At 41.0% G+C, this 21,015-nt stretch overlaps 1 protein-coding gene across 6 annotated transcripts in view; it reads left to right on the top strand.

Annotated features, from left to right (window-relative positions):
- Nucleotides 1–21,015, top strand: part of GRIN1 (glutamate ionotropic receptor NMDA type subunit 1) — a 2,709,836-nt gene that overhangs the window by 1,796,121 nt on the left and 892,700 nt on the right. For all 6 annotated transcript variants that reach the window (XM_044058780.1, XM_044058779.1, XM_044058782.1 and 3 more), the window contains one exon: nucleotides 9,784–9,945. In XM_044058780.1, the coding sequence (XP_043914715.1) occupies nucleotides 9,784–9,945 (162 nt within the window). The remainder of the gene's footprint in view (nucleotides 1–9,783; nucleotides 9,946–21,015) is intronic.

Here is a 21,015-nt window from a genome sequence, read left to right on the forward strand (position 1 = left end):
CGAGCCAGTAAGGAGACAACCTTGAAGTTTTCGTGGCAAACGAGATCTGGGAAATTGCCGTGGTGTACCATGGGATAGGGGATAGCCTTGAGCCAGTAAAAGCTCTCGAGCTATCGGCTCCGAACCCATCCAGCAAGAATTACGGCGAGATAGGACTACATAACATCAAATATTCTATTGCACCAAAACGCCTACTCACACAACAGATTATCTTGTTAACAATAAAAATATAGTAAATAGCACTGTCATTTCCATAAAGGCATACCTTATGGTGACCACAAAATGAAAAGATTTAAAAAAAAATGTTTGCTCTTTAAATGCTAGGCAGAAGTTTTATTGTTTTTCTTGTTTTTATCTGTAACTAATTATGCTGATATTGTGTTAAATGTGATAATACCTTTTTTACTTACTTGACAACTGTATAAACACAGAAAATTTTCTCCACTGGCCTCTGCTGAAAAGAGACCTCTTGCGCCACAGTTGGACTTTCCTGGTAATCCAATGCTAATAAATAAATAAATAGGTTGTTGTAGTGGACACCTATGGATAAACTATCTATACATACAAGGCCATTTCTCAGTTGCCCTTTCAGATTTCTTTACCAGACTTTCAGGCAATTTTTCATATGGTATTTAGTCACAGCTAACAGAGAACTGTGCAGTCCTATCCTTACAGGTTTCAATGCAGCACTATGTTAAACCTGACCACGCCACTCTAGTTACCCAGTTTATGTGAAGTTAGAATTTTTTACTTCTGATGTATCAACAGCTCAGCAAAAAAAGAGAACTCATTCTTTACTTAGCATACTCTGTACAAGTTCAAAATATTACCTGTAATGGTAACAGACTGTTGCGGTGATCACAAATGAATCAATGAATCAACTGTCTATACAAACAAGGCAATGTCTGTCCCATTTTACATTCCATTATGAAGCATTCAGGCACTCATCAGCTACAAAGAGCACTTAAGAATGCTATTCTGCACCTAGGAGTTTCAGTTTCGGTACAGCACTATGATGAACTTGAACATACTGTTTCAGTTGTTACCATCTTTGGCATGCTACCAATCTCAGTTTCCCAAAAATGTATTTTCTGGTAAAATATGCATAATTTGTACATTTAATACAATGATAAATATGTAAAGAATTACTCCAACCTATTACTATACTCTGCATGCTGAGAAGTTGTTCAAAACAACATCCAGCAATGAAAGTAGAGCATAATGCAAAGTATCTGAAAGGATGCATCAAAAGTGTGTGTGTGTGTGTGTGTGTGTGTGTGTGTGTGTGTGTGTGTGTGTGTGTGTGGGTGTGTAGGGGTTGTCATAGCTGTAAACTCATCTAGACTAAATCGTAAACCCTGCAATACTGAAAGGGACCCTACACTCCGGAGATATTACCCTCACCTCACTTAAAAAGTTTCTAGGCAGTTTTGCAATACAAAAGATGTATTTTGGGTGGGGTGAGACTTGAAAGACATTAAAATAACAACAGGTTTGCATCATGAAAGACATATGTGGTGGTGGGAGCACTAGACACCAGGGACACTCAGTATATTACCCCAACTCCCTCTGAAAAATGGGAAGAAGATTTAAAAACCTGTATGCTTTGCACAGCAAGCACATCTTGACAACATTACTGCTCTGCACTAACACTAGACACAATAACAATTAAATATTACACTAAATCAGTTACTAACCCCTCAAAAAAGAATAATGGAGGAAGCTTTGAAACCCACACCCTTGCCACACAAAACATCGATTTATTAAGAGCACTTTAGCTCTCTGCACTATAGAGTTGACCTAATTTTTAAGTATTTTTTAAAATAATACTAAGTATGAAACTCTAATACCTGGTATGACTGTCTGAATGTAACAGTCCAACTTGTTACAAGGGATTGCGGAAGTATAAAGCAAAATCACGCACTTTCTGTAAAATCACAGACAGGTGAGACGGATGGGGCGAGTGCAAACAGGAGGAGGGGCTGTCACACTTCTCAACAGCCTTGCTCAAGATTTCTGGACAAAGCCAGAAGGAACACTAGATGACACCAGGGAATATTTTAAATATTATTCTAAGTCGGTTAAAGTAAAGCAAAAGGTCCACCTTCATGATACAGTTTGTGAACAATAAGATGAATAAAGCATTATTGACAGACTTTCAATTCACAGACAGGTAAGAGGTATATCAGTGTGTCTGAATATTTGCGTGTGCATGGGAGAGAGAGAATGGGGGTGGTGCCCATGCCAGCAAGATGTATGGGCTGCCAGAAGTACCTACAACAGGAATGTGCTGATTTGTACTAATCGGTAATTACTGGTAAATCACAGACATGCAAAATAGCCAATAATGAGGTATTTTCGCATTGCAGCTAATGTCTCTCGATCAGATTTTCCATGATCATAGAAACAGACCTTTTTGGCTACAGATTTTACCACCTATAGCAGAGACCTTTCTGAATCCAAAGGTATATTAGTAAAGATGCAGTTATAGCAGAATAAATTGCTGCTCCTGACAAAACTGTGCAGAGGGAGAACATTTTAAAAATTGCAGACTCCAGAGTATTTATATAAACTGATCCTTCATGATTGGTAATGTAAAATACACATTGGCAAGGAAACATGACTGTAACACAAAAGGGGTCATATATTTAGCAAGGTGCCAGCAATGCACCACTTTTTATACAGGAAAGACAGAGCAACACTTTAAGCAGAGGATATACGAGCATCAATATAGCATTAGTAAGCAGAATAAAACAAATGCCTTGGCCAAGCACATTTTGGAACATACTAACCACTCTTTTCTTTATATGATTATTGAAAAAGTGGATGCTAACCCTAGACATGGCCCTTGGGCATTAAGGCTTGGGGAGAGGGAGTTGCTATGGCAATTAAAAACTAATCCATGTTCTTTTCCTGGGTTAAATGATTTTTGTTCTGTCAAGTGCATTTTAAAATTAAAATCCTCGGTAAGGTAAAAATCGGAAAATTTGGGGATATGTTTACATGTTTATATGATAAACTACATGCTTTTATATATATATATATATATATATATATATATATTTATATTTATTTATTTATATATATATATATATATATATATATATATATATATGGGTCTACTTCATTTGATCGAAAGACCATTTGATCGAAACCCATTTGATCGAAAACCAGTATTCAAGGCAAATAACAGGGATTTGTCCCCCTCCCCAATGTCGTGCTACCCTGGAGTTGGTATATCTATATATATATATATATATATATATATATATATATATATATATATATACATATATATATATATATATATAGTTAAGGGGTGTGGGTGGTGCTGCCCCCACCTAGTTTCCTTTAAAAGAAGAAAATAAAACAAAACGTACAGATTTTAAACGAAAATAGGTGGGGGGGGCTTTGCCCCCATACCCCCAACTATATATACCAACTCCAGGGTTGCATGACCTTGAGGAGGGGGACAAATCCCTGTAATTTGCCTTGAATACTGGTTTTCCATCAAATGAAATTTCGATCAAATGGGTTTAGGTCAAATGGTCTTTCGATCAAATGAAGTAGACCCATATATATATATCTATATATATATATATATATATATATATATATATATATATATATATATATATATATATATTTCTTAAGCAGCATGTGTTTATAATATATATATATATATATATATATATATATATATATATATATTTTTTTTTTTTTTGGGGAGTGTGTGTATTATGTAATAATTTGTTTTTGGCTTTGATTTTGTTGCCTTTTCATGCATAAAAAAATGAGAGGGGGTATGAAGTCATCAGCCTTAGACTATTTAAGCTTTGTATTAATTTGTTTTTAATGTCTGAAGAAGTTGCTTCACTGTATGCGGACGAAAGCGCTCACAATAAAATTTTAGTGTTGATTTGTCAAGAAGTGTCAGTTTGCTTTTGGAATTTGAACTTGTTTGTCATGGTTGTTTTATTTTCTGAGTTTGTTGTTTTTGTTTATATATAGATATATATATATATACTTAAACACACATACAAATATTTGTGTTCTTAAGCATTTTATTCCTTCTAAAATGGAACTTTACATTACAGAACATAATAATCTGATGTTGTTTATCTTCGTTTATCCCTTACGTATGGGATAAGGTTCTGAGCCGGCCTTCATTCCAAGCTCGCGTCAGCCACAAACCTTTCGAGCTAAGATTTTTCCCATCATGCCCTTCTCCCTGTTACCTCAGATTTAGCTTGCCGCATTGCTGTTCAGCCATGTCTAGTCATTCATCTCCAGCTAAGTGTATATTTTAGATATTTTTTTCAGGATTTTCTTAAAGATTTGCTAATTTTTTTCTTATTCTCTACTTTTTGTACCTTTGTGGTATCTCTACTACTAGTTTTGCTAGTATTTTATTACTACTAAAGGGTCTCCTTATTACTACTAAAGGGTCTCCTTAAGACCACTTCCTGCGAGGCTGTTTCTGAGTCACAGGAATTTTCTACTACTTCCAATCAACTTAAAAAGTCTAAGTCCCTTCCATCGTCTCCCTCTGGAGACCCTGAGGAAGTGAAGCATAAAAAGGCTAAATTATCACAGTCGGTGCCGGTTGCCTCGGTTCCAACTCACTTGACTCTATCTCCAATTATGTCTGCTAGTCCGTCTACATCGTTGCTTTTGGTGCAGACACCATCATTCTTGGTACCAACTAGTTCAGTGCAGACTTCCTTGGCACCGATGTATATATCAGCACAGTCATCTCTGGCAAGGACAGAAGTCTCGGCACAGACTCCTTCGGCGCCGACAGTTTTTTTTGGCGCAGACACCTTCTTCGGTACTGACAGTTTTTTTGGCGCAGACCCCTCAGCACAAAGAGTTCTCTCAGCGCAGAGCCCCTAGGCACCAACAGTTATCTCTGCGCAGAGCCTTTCCTCGGCACCGACAGTTTCTTCAGTGCAGGCTTTTTCAGCACTGATAGTTTTGGTGCAAGCAACCCCCTTTCTGACGACACCTTTCTCAATGCAGGAATCTTCTGAACCAGTTTTGGGGCAGAGATTACCTATACAGACACCCCTTGTCAGTGGTCATGCTAGCCCCTTTTTGGACAGGCCCGGATCACCTTCAGGGTTTTCAGTGAGGTCCAGCAGAAGCCTTTCTGAACATGATATGCTACGTCTTTTAGACCAGCTGCTCTTGACCAGAGGAATTACTGGACCTTCAAAACTGTCCTTTCCCTCTGGAGTTGATCACCTTCAACACAGACTCCTACCTATTTTCCTTCAACCTCTGTGGAGACGCCAAAGCACCCCCCCTCGGACAGATAGACCCTACAGTCCTCGGAAAAGACATTGGCTGTTACTTCTCGACCGCCTCTGTCGGAGACTACTACTTCCTCTGAGCCTCAGCTGTCTCAAATCACAACCCCTGCACATCAGGTGCAAGGCTCTCACTCCATTCCCCTCTGGGAAACTCTATCCTTGCAGTCTTCCCCAGAGTCTTCCATTGAGGAAGCTCACCGCAAGACTACGTGTAAGAGGAAGCACATGGACTCCACGGAGGAGTCATTGACCGAAGACACAGACTACGATGACGGGGAGGGGTCCCCACGTTCACCTTCGGATGAGGTTTCCTTTGGTGACATCTTCGAAATTGGTGAGGTGACTAGAACTCCTCTAACCCTTCCTCAGAGGAGTCATTGTTCCTGCAGGCTTTTCGCGCCCAAACCCCAACCTCCTGGGTTATCCTTGCTTCCGATAAGCTCGTCAAGCTCATCATGCAGTGAGCGTGGAAGGCACCAGACTCTGTAGAGGCCATACGTCGTAGGCCGGATAAAATCCTTTTTCCCCCAGAAGAGTGGCCCATTGGTTGAAAGGTCTTCCTGTAGATGCTGTGGTGGTGGCTGCTGCTACAAAGAACAAACTGGCAGAGGATAGCCAGACTGTTCACCCACCAAATAAAGAATTCTGGGTGGTGGATAAATTAGGGAAGCGAGTTTTTGCGTCATCGACTTTTACTGTTAGGTCCTTGAACTACCTGGCACATTTCACAAGGCTACAGAGAGACTTGGTGTCTGAACTCTCTGAGACCTTGTCAGGAGCAGTTTCTGATGAGGTCCGTGACAAAGTGGCCTCTCAGTTAGCAACCCTAGAATTGGTTTCCAATTCTTGAATGTGTTTGATATCCCATGCTACTGAGAGAGCGGCAAGAGCTGTGGGTGCAGGTATAGTCATGAGACGGCATGCCTGGATGCACCTTTGTGATTTTGCAGACCCCCTCAAGGCTTCTTTCCTTAACGCCCCTATTGAGACCTCTACCTTGTTTGCATCCAAGGTAAGAGATACTTTGACTAGATGTGAACAGGACGGTAATGCCCTATCTGCTGCGGGTGTCCGTTTATCTTCTCCTCAGTGGTTCTATTCTAGTAATCAGAAGAGTGGGAAAATGTGGCGCAAAAAGTCCCAGGGTCCTTTCCGTGACACTCAGATCGAGTTTTCCCCCCCGAGGCAGAGGGGGGAACTCTAATGGAAGAAGTCCCTTTCGGGGCAGGGGAGGTCCGGGAAACTGGGGCTCCAGAGGATCCTTCTCTGGGCAGCCCTGTCAGCGCTCCTGAGTAGCGGCCAGATTGCTTTCCTCTGGAAGCTGTCGGGGGGTCATTTTTCCTTGTACCCTTTTGCCTGGCAAATCATAACCACAGATGCTTGGATACAACGGATCATCACCAGAGAATACCATATTCCATTATTATCCACTACCGCCTTACCCAAAACCTTACCCGACGTGCCACCCAATCAAAGGGAGGCCGCAGCTGTAGAAATATCAAGGCTGCTTCAAAAAAGAGTCATCCAAACAGTCCCCCCAAACCAGACAGGATCCAGCTTCTACTCAAGATTCTTTTTGGTGCCAAAAAGACAGGGGACTGGAGACTAATTCTGGATCTCAGCGCCCTAAACAAATTTGTAAAGACAAAAAAATTCCGGATGTTCACAGTTCAGTCTATTCTTCCACTTTTGGAAAAAGACGACTGGATGTGCTCCATAGATCTTCAACACGTGTACTACCACATAAAGGTGGAAAGGCACTCAGGAAGATATCTTTGCTTCCGGACGGGGCCAGTCATTATCAGTTCCGCGTACTGCCCTTCAGACTCTCTACAGCCCCCAGAGTGTTCACAAAGTGCATGGCAGTAGTCACAGCTCATCTGCGGCTTCAAGGATTCCAGGTGTTTCCTTACCTAGACAACTGGCTCATTACTGCCCCAACAAGACATCTACTGGACCAGGCCTTGACTTACACTCTAGGTACTGCACAGCAGCTCAGAATATCGGTAAACTGGAAAAAGTCACACCTTACTCCAAGTCAGGCATTAGAGTACACTGGTGTGATTCTGGACATAATGGCTTGTACAGCCTCCCTACCAGATCACAGAATTCAGAGGATCAAGCAACAGATTCAGACAATACTGTCATAAAATCTAGCCTCAGTTCGAGCTGTTCTTCAACTGCTGGGATCGATGGCAGCCTCCATCAGCATAGTCCCCCTAGCAAGGCTGCACATGAGGCTTCTTCAATGGCTGCTTCTTACTCAGTGGTACCCATCCCAGCATCCCTTATCCTTTCCGATTCGAATAACCAACATTTGCAATCAGGACTTGCTGGTGGATGTCAAACAATCCTCAGCAGTGGTCTCGCCCCTTCAACCCTCATCAGCCCAATGCCACAGTGACCATGGACACCTCCCTGATGGGGTGGGAGGGCTGTTTCAGGGAAGAACATTCCAAGGCACTTGGTCACAGATGAAGACCCATCTGCATATCAATGTCCTAGAACTGTGGGCGGTACTACTAGTGTTACAAGCATTCCAGTCATTCCTTCCATCAGGGATTATTGCAATCCACTCAGACAACATGGCAGTAGTCTGGTACATCAACAAACAAGGGGGAACCAGATCATACCCACTCTGTCAAGAGGCCATGAGAATTTGGCAATGGGCAATAGCCTCCAACTGTTTTCTGACAGAGATGCACATTCCCGGGAACTCCAATTTGATAGCGGACAAATGGAACAGATGCATTCTACAGCCTCACGAGTGGTCTCTCAATCCCCTTGTGGTGATGAAGCTTTTCGACCACTGGGGACAGACTTGCTGCCATCTATTTACGTCCCCATCCAATCAGAAGTGCAGCAACTACTTCACCTTGATTCCCCCTCGGGGACAGTTACCGAGAGATGCTCTAGCCCACCATTGGCCCTCGGGTCTACTATATGCCTATCCTCCAATACCCCTCGTGCCCCTCTTCCTATCGTACTAGAAGATCTTTCAGACCTTTTTAAATCTGGAGTAGCAGCCTCCACAGTTCGTGTTCATTTAGCTGCAATTTGTAATTTTCATAATGGGTTCCAGGGCTCTTACTTAATGTCACACAGACTTTATAAGACCTTTTTGAAGGGCATAACTCAACTAAAACCTCCATTCAGAGAACCTGTTCAACCTTGGGACCTGGCATTAGTCCTTCAAGAGTTGACAAATTCAAACCTGCATCTATCTACCTGTGACCTAAAGTATCTTTCATGGAAAACATTATTCTTAGCTGTTATTACCTCTGCCAGACGTATTTCTGAATTACAGGCCTTGTCTATCAAACCCCCCTACCTCATCTTCCACAAGGACAGAGTTTCATTAAGAACCAATCCAACCTTCTTGCCCAAGGTCATTTCTGAGTTATCGATCAATCAGACTATTGATTTGCCAGTCTTCTTCCCAAATTATTCTAACAGAGGGGAATATTGCCTGCATACCTTGGATGTACATAGACAAATTTATTTTTACCTAGACATGACTAAATCTAATAGAAAATCTGACCAGCTGTTTTTAGCTTTTTTTTGATTCCAGATTAGGTTGCCCAGTTTCTAAAGTTACTTTAGCCACTTGGTTGAGAAACTGTATTACCTTCATTTATGGCAAGAATGGTATCCCTTTACCTGGCAGAGTAAAGGCCCACTCTACAAGATCAGTGTCAGCTTCTGCAGCCTTCCATGCTAGAACTTCTTTGAATGACATTTGTGCAGCCGCAACCTGGGCTAGGCCTCATACCTTCATTGCTCATTACAAATTGGACTTGGCCTCCAGAGGCAGAGCTTCCTTTGGCTCCTTCCATAATGCTGCCCAGGGAACGAGGTAGCTGGGGACTCTGTCCCATACGTAAGGGATAAACGAAGATAAACATCAGATAAAGAAGTTCTGTCTTACCATAATGTTCCATCTGTGTTGTTTCATCTTCGTTTATTCATTACGGCCCACCCACCTTCCCCCTCCGAAGGTTTATGGTGGATCTCATTGTCCCTCTTTCCAGTTGTTAGTTCATGTCTGACCAGAGGTAGCCTCGGCTTCACTTTCTTTTTTACAACTTGCACTCTAGATCTGAGTTAACAGGGAGAAGGGCATGACGGGTAAAATCTTAGCTCGAGAGGTTTGTGGCTGACGCGAGCTTGGAATGAAGGCTGGCTCGGTTCCGAGGTTGGAACCGTATCCCATACGTAATGAATAAATGAAGATGAAACGACACAGATGGAATGTTATGGTAAGACATAACTTCTTTTTATATTATACAGAACACATACTAAATCAGTTAAGAAGTTATTGTTGATTTATCATTACTGGCCTGATCCTGTTATTATTTTTCTATAAGTAGCTTTGCACTGTTTGCACTAACAATGTAAATATTGGTTTCACGTCAATCTGAAAAAAATTCACTTTTTTATTGTGTGCTTTTTTTGTTCCTATTTAAAGTAAGCTCCATGCATTCATTTGGGACTCAGCTGTACTAGAGTTTGAAGCATCCCAAAAGTGTGATTTGGTGACAACTGGTGAACTGTTTTTCCGCTCTGGCTTTGGAATTGGAATGCGCAAAGACAGTCCATGGAAGCAGAATGTTTCACTAGCGATTCTCAGGTAAGATGTCCACGTCTTTGGCCATACGTAATTGTGCTGAACTGGCATACACATGGCACCTCTAAAAAATGAATGTGGGGGTAAATAAGAGAAACAAATGCACAAGTATATAAGGTAGGGATTGCTGATCACATAATGGTATGAGACTGATAACAGTTCGACAAATTACAATAGTACTGATTATCTAAGCAGTAATAAATGTTGACTACTTTGCATGTATACGACCCTGGGCTCATGCAACCATCAATGTCCATTCCACTGAAAAGTCCACTAATTCTTCCCTTTTACTTAGTATCTAAAAACACCAAAAGTGAAAATCAAAAGCTGGGAATCTCATCCATCATTCTGCTGAGGTTTAACATTTTTCTTATGGTCCTACCACAATCCTACTGTTGAACAGAAAATGTACTGCAATGCCGACTATACCAAAAATTAAGTGGAGGTGTGCATTTCTGTACACCAGTAATGTTTGACTAGAGTACAAGCATTCCTTGGCTGGACCCATTCATTGCAGTGCAATTTCAGGCTTTCCCTCAGATGGCAGTCATGAGAAAATAACTAAACCCTCCCAAAAGAATGGGAGAACTAGCAGCATTTGGCTACTCCCTACCCCCCTTCTCACTGGCTCCATATCATGGGAACCTTTGGATCCTTTATCAAAAAATATGTATAATCCACAGAAAAAAGAAGAACCGAGGTCCAGATCCACTCAAAAATAAAATTGAGCGCTTTCATCTCTCTAATGGAAACTTCCCACAGTGCCTGGGTCACTAACTGAATAAAGGCTGACTGAGGTCAGTTAGTGCTTTATCACTCCACACCAAGCAGTCTTGTATTATCAAAACTATGATAGTTATGCTCACTGCATAAGGGCAGGAGTCAAGCCACTGCATATGCCAGAAAATAAAGGAGATGAGAAAAGATATAACAGCAAGAAATACAAACATACTGAAGAAGGGAAGCTCAGCCTCAGTAATTATGAGTGAAGTGAAATGAACATCAACATTGGACTAAATGAAAAGAAAATCATTTAGATGTTTGTTAAAACTTTAAAAAAGAAAGAGATAGTAATATAAAAACTTGAAAAGGAACAGAAAATGAAAGCCCTCAAACCTTAATAAAAGCAGCAAGATAAAATGAGATATGCATAACCCCTATGTTATATTCCTTTCCTAATCTATTGATCCAACACTCAGAAAGGAAAACTTTTATCTGTATGCAGGATTTAAGTATTGGTTTCCACAGTTTTAAACCACATAGTACACCCAATCATACTGCATGTGTCCCTCAAATTTCTTACAGTGCATTCTATTACACAACCTTAGCATAGATGCAGTCCCATCTTTTAACATGGTCAAGTGGTTCACTGTATTAGTAGTATTCAGAGCAAAGGCTTTCCCAACTAGTTCTTTGTGCTTATGGTAAATATAAAATATAGAAAAATAGCTCAGAATCAGTGCAGGCTACAGAATTCCTTTTTGGATAAGAAGTCAGAAAAGTTCACATCTGCTTTCTGCTTTTATGTCACACTTTAGAAGTAGAACCAACAACCCAGAAAATATGATATTTTCAATTTGTGCAAAGTATTTTCTAAAGAAAATGCAACATTTTCTTGATTTTTTATCTGGATTTTGCCCTTCACCCAATTAACTTATCTCTTATGGGACTCTGACTGGTATACCTGACTAGCTGTAAGTTTAGCCTAACCCAGACCGAGGTTTTACCTTTTTCAACTGACTCTCATCTTCCCAGTTTAGTCTGCAGGCTTATAGACCAGACTACAAATTATATGACTGATGGCTGTGATCCTTTAGTTTCCATTAAGACTACCTAAACTGAGACACAGTCAGAAATAGGTGAACAATTGTTCTCTTCCTTTAAGTCCAGGCTGGCTCTTTATTTTTTTAAAGGAATTTTCAAAATTAAGATACATTTACTAGCTTGAATTATATACTGACTGCAGGTCCTATCAAGAGCTCCTTCTATATGACTGTATGCTGTTCTTCTTTCGGGTTTTCCCGGTTAGGGGTCACCACAGCGGAACTCCGGTCTGCTAATGATTGGCAGTAGATTTTTACGGTGCCGAGGTGCCAGCTCGACGCCCAACCTTCAACGAAGGCACGCCCATTCTACCCATGTCTTTCAAACGCCACTTGACCGTGGGGAGGACATGCAGACTCCACACAGAAGGTGCTCCAGCCGAGAATGGAACGGGAGAACCTCCTGCTGTGAGGCAACAACGTTGGTATATATGGGGATTACTCAGCAACAGCAGCACTCTTGAAAAACAATTATGCTTTAAAATTCACAACAAGAAAGACTCTCTGCTGCACCTGTTTGGTCATCCTGCTTTTTGTCAGCTGGGTTGGGCAGTTCCATATATGCATGTGTGGACCAGTGCTGAGAAAGACCACTTTTCTGTGGTCAAATATTAAGCAAGTCAGAATGAGTATATCAGTGTTCCTTCCAACTTACTTCATGTTGAGCCAAAAAGAGGAGAGAGCAGCACAGGAAAAGAGCCTTCTACAGCTGCAACCATGATGCTGTGAAAAGTGTGATTCACAGATGCTTTTTGTTGGGACAAAGTCAAATAAGTGTCCTTGATGGTCACAATTTGATCCATTTCTAAGTCATAAATGAACAGTATTACATGCAAGCTTCTATATCCGTAACAAGGATGAAGACAAGAGGAAGTAAGGAAATCCAGCAAAGAGGTGGATGGACTGTGGGAGAGGAGACCTGCGGCAGTCAGGCATGAGCAGGAGAGTGGCATTGAATAGAGAGAGATGGTAACATTGACATGACATCCCAAACCCATGTAGAAAATGGGATGATGATTATGATGTTGATGATGACCCTTCTATATCTATAATAATGAAGATGTTTAAATTGCTAGAGATAGCATCATTATAGTGGCTGTTGTATAGAATGGTGTAGTTTGTCCTTTACCAAGCAAACATGAAAGCATGTACAACCATAAGCTTGGTGAGCTAACCCGGGAAGACGGGTCAAATGAAATGGGTAACATCTCAGTGTTGGCTGTGGATCATTAGCCAGCTCTGTGTCATAAAGGTTTTGGAAATGATTATACCTGGTTCACTATGCAGCCCAGGTGCTAGAGGAGCTTATAATGGAGGGAGGGATGGAAATGAGCAGCCAGTGCAGGCTTATCGATACTAAGTGGAGAATCGAGAGTGTTGTTGGAAAAGCTCCTCCTGGGGCGAAGGCAGAGATTACAACTCTCGCACTAAAGATTAAAGGGAGCATTAACCAAGCAATCAGTATGCATGCACTTTAGCAATGGTTACAAGTATACCTCTTCACCAATCAAACCTCAAAATCAAAGCAGGGGCCATCAAAACTCAGAACAGATGGTCCAAAATCACATAAAATCATTTAAATTTTGCTTATGTGTATATTCACATCCTTTAGGGTTGTGTCACTTACATCCTACAGTCCATACACCTCTTTGCTGGATTTCCTTACTTCCTCTTGTCTTCATCCTTGTTAAGAATATAGACGCTTGCATGTAATACTGTTCATTTATGACTTAGAAATGAATCAAATTGTGACCATCAAGGACACTTATTCTACTTTGTCCCAACAAAGAGCATCTGTGACTCACACTTTCCACAGCATCCTAGTTGCAGCTGTAGAAGGCATCAACACAGCAACCAGTATGCATGCACTTTAGCAATGGTTGCAAGTATACCTCTTCACCCATCGTTCCTCAAAATCAAAGCAGGGGCCATCAAAACTCAGAAGAGATGATCCAAAATCACATAAAATCATTTAAATTTTGCTTATGTGTATATTCACATCCTTTAGGGTTGTGTCACTTACATCCACACACTAGCGGAAAAATATGTAAATTCTTCCCATTGGTGTAAGCATAAATTTCCATGAACAAAAGAAACAGGTCTAATATAAGAATGCTGAAACATGCTACTGTCACTCCTCCAGTGTTAGTATACATGTGTTGTAGAATTACATTTTATTTGTATATATAAAATGGAATCCTACAATTACTGTTGCTACAGTTGCTGATCTTCATTTATACCATTTCATAAACTCACAACCATTCAGAGTAGATGCTACACTGTTGCTGTATAATACACAAACAGTAATCAAACAGGAAGTAGAAAATCAGTACAGGCATTGCTATAATGAGAAGGCATAGGCCACAACAAACAGGTCTCTGCTACAGTATACATTAGGATAGTAGTTTCCTCTGTATACTCACTGTACTGCAGAAACACATTACCATGTTTGGTGAAAACTGAATATCTGCACAGTCAGGGAAAATATACAAGCTCCTGCATAAACTCAATAACATCTAAACTGAGAAGAATTTCACACTTTTGGGACTTGCAGATTTCCTTCCTGGTTATCTTTTACCTGAGCTAAACTCCTAAGAATCAGATTTGATATATATATATATATATATATATATATATATATATATATATATATATATATATATAGAGAGAGAGAGAGCGAGCGATAGATAAATATAGATATACAGATATAGGGGTTAACGTTGTAATTTTGAAATTCCACAATCCTGATGTTCTAAAATACCAATGCTCAGAACTTCAAGATTGTCATATCTCAAAATTAATAAAGAAAAAAAAAACTAAAACAAAAATACATCAAGAAACATATTTCTGCAGGGGGGCAAGCCCTCCTGCACCCCTCACACCCCCGGAAACTTAAATATACCAACTCTGAGATTGTGCTACAGTGAAGAGAACAGTAATGTTCCTGTTCCGCATTGTACAGTGATCTCCATTGACAGGTTTTGAGATTCCACAATCTTGAAGTTTTGAGCATCGGTAATTAGAACACTGGGATTGTGGAATTTCAAAATTACAAAGTGGACACCAATATATATATATATATATATATATATATATATATATATATATATATATCCTGAGAAATAAAAAGTTAAAATATGAAAGTTCTGTACACGCTCATCTTCAGAAAGTTGATATTAACATGTCATCCAGAAACTGTAACTTTATACTGAGCAAGTAATGAGGTAAAGCATGCATATTATTATTATAATACAAATGTATTAATAGCATTCTAAACATAGCAGGGAGACCCCATCGGTCACTGTGACTTTTGTTTAGGCAGATGCAGTTTTCAATTTGCTGCAAAGCAGTTTGGAAAATGTAACTTTATTGATATATTTCCATAATCATGAATTGTATGCATATTTCCATATTTCATTGACAAATGAATGCAAATGTATGCAAAACAGTGCAAGACATCTATCAATCAGTGGAATGTTTCCAGCATTGTTTATGCTTTCATGTGATACCATATAAACACGTTCTAGTTCAAATTATTAATATAATGATTAGCATATTACATATATGCATAATATTTACAAAAAATACCTCACATTTCCTCCGGTACTGAGCACCCCAGTTATCTGAAATGCCATCCTAACTACTTTGTTGTTACTTAACATGTGAAATGCTATTCTACAATGCATCTCCATGGACAATTCCTGAATTATTTACAAAAATATATTTATACATATGTGTATATTATATTACAGAATACCTGCAGTTTGGTAGTTGGCAGATAGCAAGTATCACTGGCAATGTTTGCAGCATTATGTAAGCTTTCATTTGATACCAAGAAATACTATATGGAACCGCCAGCTTTAACATATGAGCATGACAAATGAAAATTCTAAAAAACAAAGTTGCAGAAGGATACACTTTTTTCTCCAAAATTTATTAAAAGCTTTCCCATCATTGTCAGAAGGAGAGGGATTAGAATTAACAGGTTTAACAGTAGCCAGATTTACTCCGACAATGGCTGGTAGGTCAGGTCTGGGATTAGTGTGCAAAAACTTAATAGAATGAAGAACTTTAAATAGTCTGTCTGCTTTTTTAGGGGCAACAGGCTATAACAAAAAGATTTTCCAAGGCAGAAAGAGCTGAAGGAATTAGCAAAGGTTCAACAAATTCCAATTGTATCATTATCATAGTAAATCATTCCTAGCCATAGTAACTGAAAAAAGACAGGGCATATGTTTAGTCTTGTTTCTTTTTGACAGGAATTTTTGAAGAAACAGACCCAGAAATGAGGGAAACAACCTCTTCAGGGAATACACACACTATACTAAGCAGAGACACTTTCCTTCCCCCTTCTCTGACCACCAAGTGTTTCTCCCTTGCCCAGTAAGGCCACCCCAACAGCTACACAGGACTTGTCTAATGCTTGGTTCGTGGTGGCTGTAGGAACTATATGAGAGGGATGTAAAGAAAAAATGAGTGGTCCGAGGAACCAACTTTGTTCAAAGCAGTCAACCAACTGAAACCGAGACAAAATACCAGCCTGCAGTGGAGGCAAAGGCTGCTTAACAATATTTTTCTTTTTATGGCTGAAAGAAGGTGCAACTGATGAACCGGTGTGTTGTTCCATGGTCGGGCTGAAAATGGCACCTGATTTCCAGGGAAGCTTAGCAGAAATAGTCAGCAAAACAGGTAAGTTGTAAAAAAGTAACATTTTCCCAGACAAAACACAACAGAAATCACTTCACACACACAAACACACACACACACTCAGGGCCCAAAAAGTAAAATAACAAAAGTTTCCCCAGAGAAAAAGAAACTTTTAACAACTTTTTACCACTAAATTAAAAAAGTGACCCTCCCATTTAAAAGTACATAAAATTCACGAACCCGAAAAATACATTTTTTCAGCTTAAACATTCATATTTTATACAAAAGGTTAGATTTCTGATATAAAAGTGAGGTAGATGTTTTTTTGATTCCCTTGAAGGGAATGGAATATAGTTAGCCAAGCATCGATTCTCGAAAGCCCCAAAAGGAGTGTTGTCTTTATCAGAAGGAACGTTCTGAAGGGCTTGATGCCCAAATCTGACTTACAGTCAGCTCAGCTCAAGCTGACTAATGGTTTGGGTCATGTGGGAGGTACCCTGAAGCTTTGGAAGTTGGCTTTCAGACTGTTATATCCTGTGAAGGATACAATCCATGTAGCTTAGGCTACTGCAGCAGTGATCATAATGAACATCAGCACTGCACTGACTCTCTTTATTTGTTTTAAGTGTCAGCTTTTAAACAATACCCTTAAATTTTTGTAAGCTGCATTTTTGTGTTATAAAAACATACCAACCCACCACTTTTACTGATAAAGGGTCATATATTAACTAGAAGATTACAAATAACAACAGTACACAATGGTATTTTAAGAATGCCATTGAAAATGTTCTCAGAAGTCAAAGAAAGCGTGGAGTGTATGTTTTGCCATTCACATTAAGTGGTAAAAGGAGACCCACTCTAAAATAAAGATAAAATGATATCTTATGGTAGCTATGGATAAAATTTTTTTTCTGCTCATCCCATGTTGCATATCACAACCAACTCTACAGGCACAGACTCATTTTACTTACACTGATATGGAAAATAATTTAAAGAAAACATCTGCAACGGCACATGTTGTATAACCATTCTGTGCATTAGTGCTACTGTACTTTTTCTCCTGGTGAGATAGTCTGGGGACTGTGAGAATATTTCTGCTACTGCTTTTAATACCTGCCTGGTATTTAAGCTGGATACAGCAGTACACTATGGTTATATACCCAGGTGGTACCAGTTAAAATTAATAAAATCTTGTAGTTTAAGATTCCTTACAAGCCAAGAGACAACATAGAAAAGCAGTACCAAAATCAACATTGGACTAAAAATAGAAGTTATGTCCTTACCATAACGTTCCATGTGGAGTGTTCATCTCGCCTTTGTTCTTACACCTGGGTTCGGAGCCGATCCTCGGCTCCGTGTCGGCCGCTTGACAAAGCTCTGCATCGAGAAGAAGCTCGAGACCAACCTAACTCCCACAATCCCCCTCTGCCTTTACCTCAGATCTAGTTTGCAAGCAAACCAGCAGAGAACAGAAGAGAGCATAACACTTTCATACCAAACAAGAAAAACCTATTTACACAGTAAAACAACTGCTCAAGGCAGAAGCAGGAGAAACAAACCAGGCACCTAAATTGGACGTTCTCCCTGAGGGTGGGAGGGTGGGAATGTAAGAACAAAGGCGAGATGAACACTCCACATGGAAAGTTATGGTAAGGACATAACTTCTATATGTGAGAGTGTTCAATCTCGCCGTTTGTTCTTACACCTGGGTAGCGTCCCTAGCTCCGTGTTCCTGAGGAACTCAGGGGAGAACGTTCCTGAGCACAGTGGAACCAAAGGTTGCCCTGTCCCTAGAAATCCTGTCCACTTTGTAATGAGAAATGAAGGTATGTGGTTTAGACCAAGTGGCAGCCGCACAAATAGTGTCCAACGGCAGGCGAGCTGCATGAGCCAGGGATGTAGATACTGATCTTGTAGAATGCCCTTTGGGCTTGACAGGTAAAGTTTGCTCAGAGGCAGTATAAACAAAAATAATACAATCAGAAAGCCATTTAGACAGGGTTCGTTTTGTAACTGCCATACCCATCTTGATGTCTGAGAAGGCCACAAAGAGCTGGTCTGTTTTCCTGTGATCCTTTGTTCTGTCCAAGTAAAATCTGAGTTGTCTATGAACATCTAACTTGTGTAACATATATTCCAATTTATTGGAGTGGTTCTTGAAAAATGTGGGCAGTTCAATGGACTGATTAATATTATTAACGGAGCAAACCTTGGGAAGAAAGGATGGATTAGTGCGAAGGGATACCCTGTCAGGGTGAAAAATCAAATAAGGATGGTTGACCGAAAGAGCTTGAAGCTCCGATACCCGCCTAGCCGATGTGATAGCCACCAGAAAAAGGGTCTTCCATGACAAAAACTTTAAAGGACAGGAAGAGGCTGGATCAAAAGGTGGTAGCATCAGCTGTGACAAAAGAAGGTTCAAGTTCCAAGGTGAAGTAGGACTTCTAACTGGTGGTCTAATATGGAAAGATCCTTTAAGAAAGGCCTTACAAAGTCTGTGAGCCATAATAGGCGCCCCATTTTCTCCCACATGAAAATTTGATATGGCAGCTAATTGCACTTTCAAAGTGGCAGGAGAAGCCCCTTGGTGGAACAATTCGGTTAGAAACTCCAAGACCTTATTCAGAGGAGCTGCTAAGGGATCCAATTGTTGTGTAGTTGCCCAGTGTACAAAACGTTTCCATTTACTGGTGTAAATCCTTGTAGTGGATGCTTTATGAGAAGCCACCAGGATATTTAGAACTGCAGGAGATAGAAGATCAGACCTGACTAAGAAGGGAAGCAGAGCAGCCAAGCTGCTAGTTTGAGGGAGAGAAGCGACGGGTGGGGAGCCCCTGACGAGTGGGTCAGTAGATCCGGCTCTGGGTCCAGGATCCAGGGTTCCCGCATTTGGTGTGCTAGAAGAAAGGGAAACCATATTTGACGAGGCCAGAATGGGGCAATGAGGATAATTGTCCTTTGCAGGTTGCTGGCTTTCTGTAGAAATTTTGAAATCAGGTGAACAGGAGGAAAAGCATACAGGAGACCCGGGGGCCAATCGTGAACCAGAGCGTCCCTTGGGACTTCCCCTGGAGGGGGTAATAGGGCAAAATAGCTTCTGCATTTGGCATTCATTGGAGACGCAAACAGATCGCAGGAAGGCTGGCCCCACTTGCGAAAAATCTCCTTTGCAACTGACTGTTTGAGGGACCACTCGTGAGGTAACAGGATGGCTCTGCTCAACCTGTCCGCTATGACGTTGGATAACCCCGGGATGTGCGTTGCTATCAGAAAGCGACCCGTGGACTCCGCCCATTGCCAGATTCTCATGGCCTCTCTGCATAGTTGGTAAGACTTGGTTCCCCCTTGCTTGTTTATGTACCAGACTACAGACATGTTGTCCGTCTGGACTGCAATTGTCCCTAGAGGAAGAAGGGGAGCAAAGTTTTGCAACGCTAGAAACACTGCCCTCAACTCCAGAACATTGATGTGCAGATTGCATTCCAAATTGGTCCATTCGCCTTGGACTGTCTGTCCCTGAAAGATGCCCCCCACCCTATCAGGGAAGCGTCCATGGTCACCGTTGCTGTCGGAGTGGGTAGCACAAATGGTCTTCCACTGGAGAGATTGCAAGTCCGAAGCCACCAAGCCAGGTGCGATTTGCATATGTTTGTGATGTAGATTTCGTGTGTCAGGGGTAACTTTTGGAACGACCATTGTGCAAACAGTAGCCACTGAAGAACTCTCATGTGCAGTCTTCCCAAGGGTATCGCAATGAGAGAAGCTGCCATGAGACCCAAAACCTTCAGAACCAGTTTCGCTGGGGATTTTCTGGATGAAAGAAGAAGAGATATATGGTTCTGTAGGGAGGCTATCCTTTCTGGGGGAAGCCTTAGAATTAAGCAATGCGTATCCAATTCTGCTCCTATGAATGAGATATGCTGTGATGGCTGTAGTAAAGATTTTTCAAAATTTACGGAAATTCCGAGATGAACACAAAGTTGTAGTGTGTAATCCCTGGCCTGAATCAGTCGACGCTCGGTGGTGGCAGAAAGGAGCCAGTCGTCCAGATACAGAAACACCTGGAATCCGAGGTGTCTCAAGTGAGACGCTACCACTGCCATACATTTGGTGAAGACCCTGGGGGCTGAGGTCAGACCAAAGGGCAGGGCTCGACACTGAAAGTGACTGGCTCCCAGCCGGAAGCGCAAGTGATCCCTGGACGCCCTGACCATTTTGATGTGGTAGTATGCGTCCTTTAGATCTATTGAGCACATCCAGTCGTCCTTCTGTAAAAATGGAAGGATCGATTGAAGCGTGACCATTCGGAACTTTTCTTTCTTGATGAAGGTATTGAGTTTGCTTAGGTCCAGAACTGGCCTCCAGTCCCCTGTCTTTTTTGGAACTAAAAAGAACCTTGAGTAAGTTCCGAATCCTCTTTGGTCCGCTGGGACTGGTTGGATGACTCTTTTTTTCTAGCAGCTTTGAAATCTCTGTAGCTGCAGGGCCTCACAGATGGGGCGGCACATCTGGGAGTCTTTTCTGTGGAATTGGGGGCAATAGGAAGGGAATTTTGTAGCCTCTGGTAACAACGCTTTTTACCCAATTGTCTGATGTAAGATTT

Source organism: Protopterus annectens, chromosome 16.part0 (assembly GCF_019279795.1).
Source record: "Protopterus annectens isolate FY-2018-M chromosome 16.part0, PAN1.0, whole genome shotgun sequence".
NCBI lineage: Eukaryota > Metazoa > Chordata > Ceratodontiformes > Protopteridae > Protopterus > Protopterus annectens.